The sequence below is a fragment of the Xyrauchen texanus genome, chromosome 16 (genome assembly GCF_025860055.1).
Source record: "Xyrauchen texanus isolate HMW12.3.18 chromosome 16, RBS_HiC_50CHRs, whole genome shotgun sequence".
NCBI lineage: Eukaryota > Metazoa > Chordata > Actinopteri > Cypriniformes > Catostomidae > Xyrauchen > Xyrauchen texanus.
The window spans coordinates 19,649,581-19,662,445 of record NC_068291.1 but is presented as its reverse complement, the minus strand read 5'-3'; the positions used below and the strand labels follow the sequence as shown (position 1 = coordinate 19,662,445).

The 12,865-nt window shown below is 38.7% G+C and overlaps 1 protein-coding gene across 2 annotated transcripts; it reads left to right on the top strand.

The window, feature by feature from the left end:
* The first annotated feature begins 684 nt into the window (after window positions 1–684).
* On the top strand, window positions 685–12,774 carry LOC127656983 (synaptosomal-associated protein 23-like). Of its 2 annotated transcripts, none has more exons than XM_052145589.1 (8): window positions 685–821; window positions 4,638–4,752; window positions 7,897–7,938; window positions 8,089–8,137; window positions 8,286–8,403; window positions 8,664–8,837; window positions 11,458–11,602; window positions 12,083–12,774. In XM_052145589.1, the coding sequence occupies exons 2-8, from the start codon at window positions 4,696–4,698 to the stop codon at window positions 12,140–12,142; spliced, it is 645 nt and encodes a 214-aa protein (XP_052001549.1). In that variant the 5' UTR covers window positions 685–821; window positions 4,638–4,695; the 3' UTR covers window positions 12,143–12,774. The 2 variants fall into 2 exon arrangements, with proteins under 2 accessions (XP_052001549.1, XP_052001548.1); XM_052145588.1 differs by having other exon boundaries at window positions 700–1,023.
* Window positions 12,775–12,865: the final 91 nt, after the last annotated feature.

The window sequence follows — 12,865 nt, the reverse complement described above, 5'->3', positions numbered from 1 at the left end:
GCGTGTCCTCATTCAAGGGTGTGACAGACAACTCTCCAGTATTTTAAATTTGGAGCTTGTAATCAATCTTACTTAAATCATTTACCTTTAATTGTGTATTTAAAAAAAAAGTTTTTTTAGTGGTGTTACCTTTGAATTGTATTTGTACCAACTGCGATGTTTGCATGCGCCTTGCTTTATCGTTTATTTATTCTGCTTGAATTGCTATTATAAATGTATATATTTTTGTGATAAATAATAAATTTTTTGTGTTTAAATACAAACTCTATCATCACTTCCGACAAAATCTCAATATTATCCCACCTGAATATGCTACTGAAAATGGATGGGTTTCCTAGACAACTTTATATTTAATTATATAGCCTACAACTAAGTATACTTTTATATGTTCATCTCTCTAACACGTAAGAATCTACAATAACCAATTATTAAACTGCCCCACACAGTCTCGTTTAAATTTTAGGGTGTATTTATTTCCATTGAAAGGCCAGCAAGCAATCTACAGGAACTAATACTCGTTGAGATGAGGCCAAATATAATTCTTAATTTACCAAAATGTAATTCCAGGTATTTACCCTATAAAAAAAATACATCTTATATTCTAAAGTTATTAATTATTATCCTGTCTATTTATAAACGCTCCTATCTGACGCATGCGCACTCAGTCACGTGTCATATGACTCGCGCATGCGCACCAGTGCAATTTGTCTGAAGGAATTTCGGAAGAGTTGGACCAGCTCGGTAATAAACATTTCGTAAAGATTTAGAGGGTTGCGATCGATCCTCTGACTTATCCAACTCCTGTCCAGGGATCCAAACCAGTAAGTAGAGAATTAAAAGTTGTTCTTCAGGTTGCGTCCAGCATACAAAAACAAGAGGATAATGCGTTTCAACAACCCAAATGCGGAACCGAGTACGTAGCTCTACTATCATACACTGAGACTAACTAAAGCCTTGAATAAACATACACAGTTTACCATTAAGTTAGGGAAAAGGAAGATCGCGAGACATCATGAGTAAAGCGTAAGTATGAAACATGACCATAGATAGTGGTGTTGGGACCCTGGAAACTTTGGAAGTTCAGAACTTTCCCCACTTTTATACTATAATATACTAACTTTTTTCTCATTTGTTTACCTGGAAATCTTGTGCTCTGTCTTCCTGGCGTTGGGTGTAAAAGGTAAAACGTGCAATCAGCCGCTTTAAACATCACTGCTCTGGGTCTGATAAGATCATATATTCATGTTTAGGAAACATGTTGAAATAGGTTTGATTTCCTCAATGTTAGTGTGTATTGAAAGACAAGTTTCTAGCTTCATACTTGTAGTTTAAACATATGGACTTGGATTTGGCCATTATTTATGTTCTGGCTGATTAGTTGGCGTGTCTCATAGACAATACATTGAAAGTGAGTGTAAGAGATATGACGTAATGGTTTCTTACCTTGAGAAACCGGTTGGTGGGGAAAAGCTGGAAATGTATAATTCTTAAGGAGCTGTTTCCCATTTATAGACTGTTTTTATTTGTGTGTGTGTGAGAGAGAGAGAGAAAAAAAACATTTAAGTTGTAACTTTCAGCTGTGTTGAATTGAGGAAAACTACAATTATCAGAAGAGAATACAAGTTTGTTCTTGTGATTTTTATTTTATTTTTCTTTCTTTTTTCTCTGCCTTTTTGTTATGATGTTTGTGGAAACAGGAAAGAGCTGCAAAAATGAAGGAAAGATCTGTTTCCTGTGTGCAGACAGGCCTATTCCACACATACTCTGCCATACCATAAACAGTTTAGGGTGATTCAAAACCTGTCAAGAACCTATCCTGGTCATATTTAACCCAGAATTAATACAATATGAAATTATAGCTTGCATAAAGAAGATATATGAGCATGTCATAACAATCTTTCTTACTTTTCAGTAATGAGAATTGAGGGGTAAAATGTGCGTAGTCCTGGTCACAAGTTTAATCATCTTAAAATGCCCTAATAATAGGCTTCATTTTCTATATGGAAAACATAGTTTTCTTAGTTGTTTCGATTTTGAAGTAAAATATTACCCTTTTTTAAAGAGTCTTTAGTTAGAGCTTTGGTTATCCTGGCAATGAAATCTAGTCCTTAATACTTTGGTGTCCGTTGCATGTATCTTAGGGTACACAGTGGTAATACAATTATCATAGAAGCATAACACATCTCTTGTATATCTCTCACACATCCATCTCTCTGCTAACACTGTTTACACATGGTTATTGGTGTGTTTTAGACAGCACAGACACAAGACACATTTCACCATTAGTCCTAGTGTAAAATGGTGGCACACTGAAAAACAGTGTGGCCTTTGTCTGTGCTGTCTGCTTCAGCCTTATTCCTCTTGGTTTAACCCTTTTAATAGCAGATTGTATTGATATCTATATAAATAATTGACAACTGATCACATTTCATGCTAAATCATTTCTTCTGCTTTATACATTTTAACTAAAGGATAGTTCAACCAAAAAAGAAAACTCTTATCATCATCTCTCTCAAGTGGAACACAAAGTTACATTTATACAAGCTTAGCTCAATTTTAAACCTTTTTGTCATAATGTTGAAAACATCACCCCTCCTTTTCTTGAAAAAAAACTAAATATTTTCTATATATATATATATATACATATATATGTATGTATATGAAAGAAAAAAATCAAATTTACAGAGAGGCACTTACGTGTATTGTTTGAGCTGTACAGTTATTTAAATGGTAGTTTTTACAGCCGTTTTAGGGTTATAGGGTATATGGCAACAAAGTTGTAAAATTGGATATAACTTTACACAAAAAAGGTTAGTGAGTGATTTTATCACTGAAATTATTTTAACACTCATCTAGTTTAGGTCTTTTGGCTATACTTTTGAAACAGTGAGTATTTTAACATTTACAAATTGGCCCCCTTCACTTTCATTGTAAGTGCCTCACTGGATCCCAGATTTATTTATTTGACTATATATACAGTGCATCTGGAAAGTATTCACACCGCTTCACTTTTTCCACATTTTGTTGTTACAGCCTTATTCCAAAATAGATTAAATTAATTATTTTCCTCACAATTCTACAAACAATATCCCATAATGACAACGTGAAAGTAGTTTGTTTGAAATCTTTGCAAATTTATTAAAAATAAAAAATGAAAGAATTGCATGTACATAATTATTCACAGCCTTTGCCATGAAACTCAAAATTGAGATCAGGTGCATCCTGTTTCCAATGATCATTCTTGAGATGTTTCTACAACTTGATTGGAGTCCACCTGTGGTAAATTCAGTTGAATGTGCATGATTTGGAAAGGCACACACCTGTCTATATAAGGTCCCACAGTTAACAGTGCATGTCAGAACACAAACCGAGCCATGAAGTCCAAGGAATTGTCGGTAGACCTCTGAGACAGGATTATATCGAGGCACAGATCTGGGGAAGGGTACAGAAAACCTTCTGCAGCATTGAAGGTCCCAATGAGCACAGTGGCCTCCATCATCCGTAAATGGAAGAAGTTTGGAACAACCAGGACTCATCCTAGAGCTGGCCGCCCGGTGCACTCCACCAATCAGGCCTGTATGGTAGTGTCCAGACGGAAGCCACTCCTCAGTAAAAGGCACATGACAGCCTGCCTGGAGTTTGCCAAAAGGCACCTGAAGACCTCTCAGACCATGAGAAACAAAAGATTGAACTCTTTGGCCTGAATGGCAAGTGTCATGTCTGGAGGAAACCAGGTACTGCTCATCACCTGGCAAATACCATCCCTAGAGTGATGGTACCACCATGGTGGTGGCAGCATCATGCTGCTGGGATGTTTTTCAGCGGCAGGAACTGGTAGACTAGTCAGGATCGAGGGAAAGATGAATGCAGCAATGTACAGACATCCTTGATGAAAACCTGCTTCAGAGCGCTCTGGACCTCAAATTGGAGCAAAGGTTAATCTTCCAACAGGACAACGACACTAAGCACACAGCCAAGATAACAAAGGAGTGGCTACGGGACAACTCTATGAGTGGCCCAGCCAGAGCCCAGACTTGAACCCAATTGAACATCTCTGGAGAGATCTAAAGATGTCTGTGCACCGACGCTCCCCATCCAACATGATAGAGTTTGAGAGGTCCTGCAAAGAAGAATAGGAGAAACTGCCCAAAAATAGGTGTGCAAAGCTTGTATCATCATACACAAAAAAGGTGTAATTGGTGCAAAAGTTGCTTCAACAAAGTATTGAGCAAAGGCTGTGAATACTTATTTACATGTGATTTTTTTTTTTTTTTTTTTTTTTTCCTTTCTGTTTTTGTTTTTAGAAAAGGAGAGACAAGTTGAAATACATTTTTGCACTAATGCCTCAAATGCTGTCGATTGAGCTTTAAGAAAATTACTTTAAGACATTAATATAGTGCACATCCTACTTTCATCGTATGGAAAAGAGCAGTGAACAATTGGCTAAATAACATCTTTTATGTTCCATGTAAAAAATCATACAGGTTTTAAAGCAACATGAGGGTATGTAGACAGAAGTTTTGTGTGAACTATCCCTTCAAATTCCAGGTGGTAGATTTCCATGGGAAAGCTCTTTCTCTGGGCATTTTTGTGTGATTGTGTATGAGTGCCCTTTAAACTTTGACCTCTTGTCTCAGACCTCAGAGCGTAGAGCTTAAGACCACAGGAGGGGCAGCAAATTTGGACACCAGCAAGATGGCGGACATGTCAGTGGAGGATATCACATTGAGAGCCAACCAAGTGACAGATGAGGTATGCTTGTCATCTGTTAACGTTGAGATGTAACAAAGGAACAGATCTTTCTTTTTTATTAGATGTGATGTTTTCAAGTTCCTGTTTAACTGCCAACTCATTTCTTATGACAGCAAAGTAACTCTGTCTTATTTCTCTGTCTCTTTCATTCTCTCTTACTCCCTCAACCTTAAAATTATTTTCTTGAAGTTGTAAAGACATTTTCTTCATGGTTTCTTGTTGATATTTGTGAATGTATGCTTTTCTGTCATGCTGAAATCCTCCAATATTTTCACTCTCCTTCCCTACCTTTGTTTCTCTCTCTTTGTCTTCCTCGCTGCCTCTCAAGGAACTCTCATGAGACTATGTGCTGTAAAAGACTATTAGCACGAAGGGGGTCACTGTGCACATGCACTTCAGCATGGGCGACTGGGGGTAAACTAGAGATCCATGAAACACCCCCTTCTCCCACTTTCCATTCAGGCATTACATGCTCTATTTATAGTATTAGAATTTGAGGATGCTCAGAATTATATTTTCCATATTATAAATAATGACTGCTGGAAGTGAAATATATTTTTTGTCAATACACCGCAATCATGCAGTGCTTCTCCCCATTGTGTTCTTGTGCACATTTTGTGTTCCTTTGCATGGCTTCATAGCATTGTCTAGGCATTTTCTGCTTAAAATTTCTGACTACCCAGCTACTCAGTATTTATCAATGGATTAGTATGTGTATTTTCTCTTTCAGGAAAACTCTTAAATAATGTCTGTTTAAAATCTACTCCATTTAGGCCTGTTTCACACTGCATGCCACATAATTAACAGGTTACTGTATTCGCATTTCATGTGAATGGAGCGTTTTCGCTCCATTCATACACAACCGAACGCAGGAGACCGGAAACGGAAGTGAGACATCATATCCTCTCCGTTGCGGTGTTCGCCCAAAAATGAAACTTCTATCATTATTTTCTAGCCTTCACGCTATCTCAGATGTGTATGACTTTCTTTTTTCTGCAAAACACAAATGAAGATTTTTATAAGAATATCTCCACTCAGTATGTCCAATCAGTGCAAAACAATTATGAACAAAATATCACAAAGGCAGCATAAAATCAATCCATGCGACTCCAGTGGTTTCATTCATGTCTTTTTAAGCATTTCAATCGGTTGTGGGTGAGAACAGACCAAAATATAACTTCAGTATAAATCTTGAAATGAACCGTCTCCTTGGTGATCATGATTTAAAGCTCGATTACACTTCTTAGCGCTTGCATCAAGCACTAGGAAGTGTAATCGAACTTGGAATCATGATTGTGCCTAGAGACTGCAATAGCAAGATGTACACTACAATGAAAATGGAGTAACATGTTGGTATGTTCTTAACCAAAACTGATTGGATTGCTTCAGAAGACATGGATTAAACCACCAGAGTCATATGGATTACTTTTATGCTGCCTATATGTGCTTTTTTTGAGCTTGAAAATTTGGTTACTATTCACTTGCATTGTATGGATCTATAGAGCTGAGATAGTCTTCTAAAAATGTTTGTGTTCTGCTGAAGAAGAAAGTTATACACATCAGGGTGCGTTAATGATGAGAGAATTTTCACGTTTGTGTGAACTATCCCTTTGTGCAATGTGTCAGATTCTTTGAAAGCTCTTTAGCTTAAATCTATTTATTAACATAGTTGTTTTATGACTTTTATGAAGGAACATAAATAAATGGAGCAAACTGCTCACCCATTGTCTGAAAAAAGACATCTGTTTTGCCTTTCACAGGCATTTTCTATTTAGTAAATGAAACTGAATCCGGACAATTTAAGCAAGTTATAGCCTATAACCACAGTAAATGCTCAAAGTAGTAACTTAGAAAAATCTTTATTTTCTGTAAAGAGCCACAGAATAACCGTGTTATGCAACTGTTGCAGTTATTCTGCTGCTTCACTTACACAATACATTGAGAAATAGGTCTTAGCCTGCACAGACCTTATAAGCCAAATAAATGGAAATGTATTATAATTATTTACCCATCTTGATATTTTATGTTTGCATGCAGAACCCAAATCTATGAGTAAGGGAATAGTTCACCCATGAATAATAATTCTCTCATAATTTTCTCACCCTTATGTTGTCTCAAACTTGTATGACTTTGTCTCGTCCATGGAATACAAACAAAGATATTTTAATGGAGCCATGTCTTTTTGTCCATACAATGCAATGGTGAATTTGACCAAATAGTGCCCGATAGCCTGGATTACACTTCCTAACCAAGGAGACTACTGATATCAAGGTTTAAAGTGAAAACATTTTGAAGTTGAAACATCTGGTCACCATTTACATGAATTGGATAGACAAACGGGTATCATGTTGGGCAGCTGACATGTTGCCTTGCTGCCTAATTGGTTCATAGCAGTGAAGTGTTTTTGTATGATTTTTTTTTTTGTTACATTTTGATCCACTTTTCTCCCAATTTGGAATGCCGAATTCCCCGTATTTAGTAGGTCCTCTTGGTGGTGTAGTTACTCACCTCAATCCGGGTGGTGGAGGACAAGCCTCCGTTTCTGAGACAGTCAATCCGTGCATCTTATCATGTGGCTCGCTGTGCATGACACTGCGGAGACTCCCAGCATGTGGAGGCTCATGCTAAACTCTCACAACTTACCATGCACCACATTGAGAGCGAGAACACCACCTAATCTTGACCACGAGGAGGTTACCCCATGTGACTCTACCCTCCCTAGCAACCGGGCCAATTTGGTTGCTTGGGAGACCTGGCTGGAGTCACTCAGCATGCCCTGGATTCGAACTCATGACTCCAGAGGTGGTAGTCAGCGTCAATACTTGCTGAGCTACCCAGGCCCCCTATGAATGTAACTATTAAAGCAACTGGTCTCAGATTAGTTTGAAAGGCACCTTATTTTCATTGTATCTCCGTATACAGCTGCTGATGGCAGCACTTTACAGCTTTCTAATGCAGCTCATATCTCTTTTCAAATATATTTGTTTGTGTTTTGCGGAAGAAAGTAATATGATTTTGAGATTACATAAGGGTGAGTAAATGATGAGAGAATTACAATTTTTGAACTCTTTGTTTAATAGACTAGGTGCTACATTATGTTATCATAGTAATGTACCAGCTTTGAATGTATTTTTTTTTTTTCAGTCACTTGAAAGTACTAGGCGGATGCTACAGATGGCAGAGGAGGTAAGAGGTCCATCGAAGCCTGGATGCTTAAAACACAATGATATGTCCTGTTATTTTACATGTAAATATGATCAGGCTCATTATTGCCCCTGTTCGGCTGACCCTTTGTAGAGTTTTGGTTTATCTTGAAGCATGCATGTATATTTTCAGAGCCGGGAGACGGGAGTTAAAACAATGACCATGCTGGATGAGCAAGGAGGTGAGTATTTCTACCATTCCATGCCACCTGATTCCTGATGTCTACTTCAATATAGCAACAATCCGAAGCATTTCCATGCACTAAATGGTATTATTTAGGAGACTGTAGGTAGTGAAATTGTCTTATTAATGAACTCTGTGTTTCTCAGAGCAACTGAGGCGTGTTGATCAAGGAATGGACCAGATCAATCAGGACATGAGACAGGCTGAGAAGAACTTGACTGATCTGTCCAAATGCTGTGGTCTGTGTGTGTGCCCATGTGACAGGTTGGCTATTAGAACTTCACTTCCTAGCTTGATAATGTTAATATGCATTTAACAGGATTTTCTGTTGAAAGACAATTCCCAAGTTTTCAGATTTTATTTCTGCTTTCATATCATTGAAATGAAATTGATTGCATGTCATAAGACCTTTCTATGATAACTGATTGTTAATTACAGACCTTTCTGTGGTAATTGTATGTTTTATAAAACACACACACACAAAAAATGTGTCAAGAGCGATTCAGTTACCACATGTTTTTCAGAGTGACTTCCATTGAGCACGACGGACGGTATAAGCGCACTTGGGGCACAGGCAGTGACAACTCCAGCACAGTGGGAAAAGAGGGGGGTGTAGTGGCCAGCCAACCATCAGCCGTCCGCAATGGGCAGGCTGTTTCTGGTGGATCAGCGGCCCCCTCTGGTGCCTATATCAAGAGGTAAGGGCAAAATAGCACAAACTCAAGAGTGATTTTGAGAGGCTGCAGCTCTCACAGTGGTCCAGTATGACTGAGATTGGTGGTGTTAAAAGAATATTCCAGGTTCAATACAAGTTAAGCTCAATCAACAGCACTTGTGGCAAAATGGTGATTATCACTCGCTCCTCCTTTTCTTTAAAAAAAGAGAAAAATAAAGATTACAGTGAGGCACTTTTAAGTGAATGGAGCCAAATTTGAGAGGGTTTAAAGGTGGACATTTTAAGAATATAATTGGATAAAAGCACTTATATTAATTCTTCTGTTCAATCTCATGTATTATTTGAGCTGTAAATTTGTTTAAATGTAATTTTTTTTAGTAATTTTAAGGTTTGCTGACATTACATCATGGCAACCAAATTGTATAATTGGCTATAAATTTACACCGAAAAGGTTAGTACATTATTTTGTCACACGAACAATATGTATGTTAACACGATTTTAAAGTATTGTGGCTATACTTTTGAAAAAAATAAAAAATATTTTAACATAAAATTGGCCCCCAAGATTTTTGCTTTCTTTAAAAGAAAAGGAAGGCAACTCAAAAATAAATTTGTGGTAATATTATACCACAAATACTGTCAATTGAGTTCAACTTTCCCATAAAGGTTCAATTATGTTTAGATCTGGTTGCTGGGCCCTGGATGTACTTTCCAACCACTCTAGAATTTGATTATTGGACATTCTGTAAAATGGAAACATTATGTGGGTGAAGTGTTTGCAACGAAGGATGGATTCTCTGGCGGTGTTCCCTGGGGAGGTTTATGGTTCTATAGCGGTTGGAGTAATTTCCACAGCTGCATGCGTTCTCCAGGGGAAATCATGAAGGTTGCCATCCACTTTTTTCTCTCTGTTCTCCCCAATTTTGTCATGCCCAATGCGCATGAAATCCTTGTGGTGGCGTAGTGTCTCAATACGGGAGGTGGAGGATGAATCTCAGTTGCCTCCGCATCTGAGACAGTCAATCCATGCATCTTATCTCATGCAATTCTCCGCGGCATCCACTCTCAACTCTCCACGCACCCCACCGAGAGCGAGAACTATGAGGAGGTTAACCCAACGTCACTTTACCCACCCTAGCAACCGGGCCAATTAGTTGCTTAGGAAGCCTGGCTGGAGTCACTCAGCTCACCCTGGATTCAAACTTGTGACTCCAGGTGTGGTAGTCAGCATCTTTACTTGCTGAGTTACCCAGGCCCCCACCATCCACTTTCTTGATGTAGACACAGAGGGTCGGCACATTCTAGAATGGACTCCACTAGCTGCTTTTCTTCTGCATCGACATTGTCTGAAGGTTCAAGTGTTATGAAATTTTTAGATAGGGCTATTTGGAATTCTTGTCTTAGTGCCGGGTCCCTCATACATTCCCAGTTCAGTTTGGCTGGTGGGGGTGCCTTGCACTTTGCCAAATGTATTCGAAGCTGTACCTTGGCACGGACAAGGTAGTGGTCAGATCTGCAATCAGGTCCCCTCATTGCAGTTACATCTTTGAGTGACGATCAGAATCGGGAGCTAATCACGATGTAGTCCATGACGGTCGAGTCTTCACCAGATGGGTTGCGCCATGTAAGCTGGTGTTTGTGAGGGTGCTGAAAGTGGCTGTTACCTACTACCAGATTGTTCAGTGCTGTTTAGGACAGCAGTCTCAGTCCATTGTCATTGATCTCACATTACCAAATCTGCCCAGCACTTCTTTCCATCCAGTCCTATCTGCACCAGTGTGGGCACTAATCTATTGCCAGAATGGTCAACTCGGTCTGCGGGATCTTGTCCAGTGTGCGTTGGAGCTTGTTATAGAAGTCTTCCTTTGCTGCATCCAGGCTGGTCTCGGTTGGGGCGTAGGTGGACAGAATATGGGTATTAACTGTGCCATTGATGGTTAAAACTGCCAGACAGTCTGTTTTTGGTTGGAAGGCAATTAAACTTCCGGCAGCCCATCTGTCCACCATAAAGCTGACGCCAACTTCTCTTTTTCACCACCAGAGTAGAATATCATCATTGTTTCATCGATCGTTGGTGGATGGATGGTCAGTGTCCCAGATCCGGTTTCGCATAGTTCGGATATTGCGGCAGTCGAGATTTTGCACTTCGACAATTCCGTGGCAATGATTTCCTTTTATCTGACATGGTGTCTAGTTCGCACGTTCCATGTGGCGATGCAAATTTCCAGTTTCCGTGTCATAAATGTTATTCTTTGCCCAGTAGCCCACTTCTCACTTGCACCCTGGGTCCCCAATGATGGCACATCGGCTGCCCCGGATGCGGTAGCATAAGCGAATGAGTTTGTTCGAATTTCCATGCAGTTTCTTGCCTGGTTTCCTGGTTTTGGTCACCGTGGCAGGGTGACCACCCTCCTTTGGCAGCTGGGCTTGGAACCTTCCTTGGCAGACTCATTACTTTTTGCCCTCATAGCTGGGGAAATACTTAGACTCACTTTTTTTATATACATTTATAATTGTCATTTAATGAATCGCTTAACGTGGCGTTTCCATTGTTTTGACCAAAAATGGGAATATGTATTCTTGGCACACAGTATCAGAATGATGTATTGGATCTTTTATTAGCTTTATTTGCTTTTCCTAAGAGTAACAAATGATGCACGAGAAGATGAGATGGAAGAGAATCTGGATCAAGTGGGCAGCATCATCGGGAATCTAAAGAACTTGGCAATGGACATGGGCAACGAGATAGAAAAACAGAACAAGACTATTGACCGCATCATTGATAAGGTAAAGTACCACTCCCAAATTCCCAGAGATTAGGAGTTTATTGGGTGAAATATATTCCTAAGACCCTGTTAAACCTGGTATTAAAGGGAAAGTTCACCCAAAAATGAAAATTCTCATCATTTATTTGATTGATTTTGTGGTTTATTATCATGTAGTAACACGATTTAATGTATATTTCCATGAAATCAGAAACCCTTTCCTTCGAATTCAAACACAAGTGGTCACAGGAGATGCATTTGAATGACCAGGTATAAACAGCCATGTGTCTCGTCTGACCACATGTGATCGAAATCACCTGAGACGCATCTTAATACCAGGTGTAAAATGGGTCTAAGAGATACAGATTATGAAATTGTGGAATCTTTGTTTTAGATTTTTTTAGAATTGCTTAGTTTTAAAAATAATTGTTTAGAATTGTCTTTTTTTTTTTTTTTTTTTCCCCACTGCTTTTTATTTAATTTATTTCATTGTTTTGCACAGGCTGATATGAATAAAGCTCGCATTGACGAAGCCAACCATCGAGCCAACAAACTTCTGTAAGGAATGAACCTGCCCACAACACTCAGCAGCCTGACCTTTTTACACACAAACACACTTTCTTCTTCACAGCAAAGAATTTCAGCAAGGGAGTTCTTCAAATGCCATCTTCAATGGCTGTCTTGATTTTCTTTTGTAAATGGAAGTGTACACATGTGCACTCACAGAGCCTCCTGTACAATCAAGTCTTCACCCCTAGCATGTGAGACAAATATGCTGGATGCACAGAGTTTTGCTCACTACTGCCCTCTCAGTCTGTTGTGGATGAAATCTAATCTCTTGGAGATATCTCCCTGCACTTGAGTCAACCTGTCTAATAGTTTCAGTAATTTGGATGATGGGCCAAAGACTTGACAGAATCTTTAATATCCTTACACGCTGCCCTTATAGCCGGCTAATCCTATAATGTTTGGTTTTATGTAATTGTTTTCTGTTCAGCTGTATCTGTGACCGATTATACTCATATTTAATTATCTTAAAACATTAATGGACCTTATGAACATAATTAGTCCTTATCAATGTTTTGGGGGAAATGTATGGAAGTGTCCTTTTAAATGGCCTAATTTACTATGCTTTATAGGTATAGGACATTTCAATATATATATTTTATTTCTAATAAAGCAAATTTAATACTTTTCTTGCCCATATTGTTTCATTTTTTTTTTTTTTTTATGTTGAAGAGTAGACCTGGTCTTACCTATAGAGGGTGCTGTGACATTACTTTTT

Coding starts and splice junctions, on each gene's coding strand:
- LOC127656983 (XM_052145588.1), top strand. Junction 4,753..7,896: donor CCAACCAAGTGACAGATGAG/GTATGCTTGTCA, acceptor TTTTTTTTTCAG/TCACTTGAAAGTACTAGGCG. Junction 8,404..8,663: donor TGTGTGTGCCCATGTGACAG/GTTGGCTATTAG, acceptor CATGTTTTTCAG/AGTGACTTCCATTGAGCACG.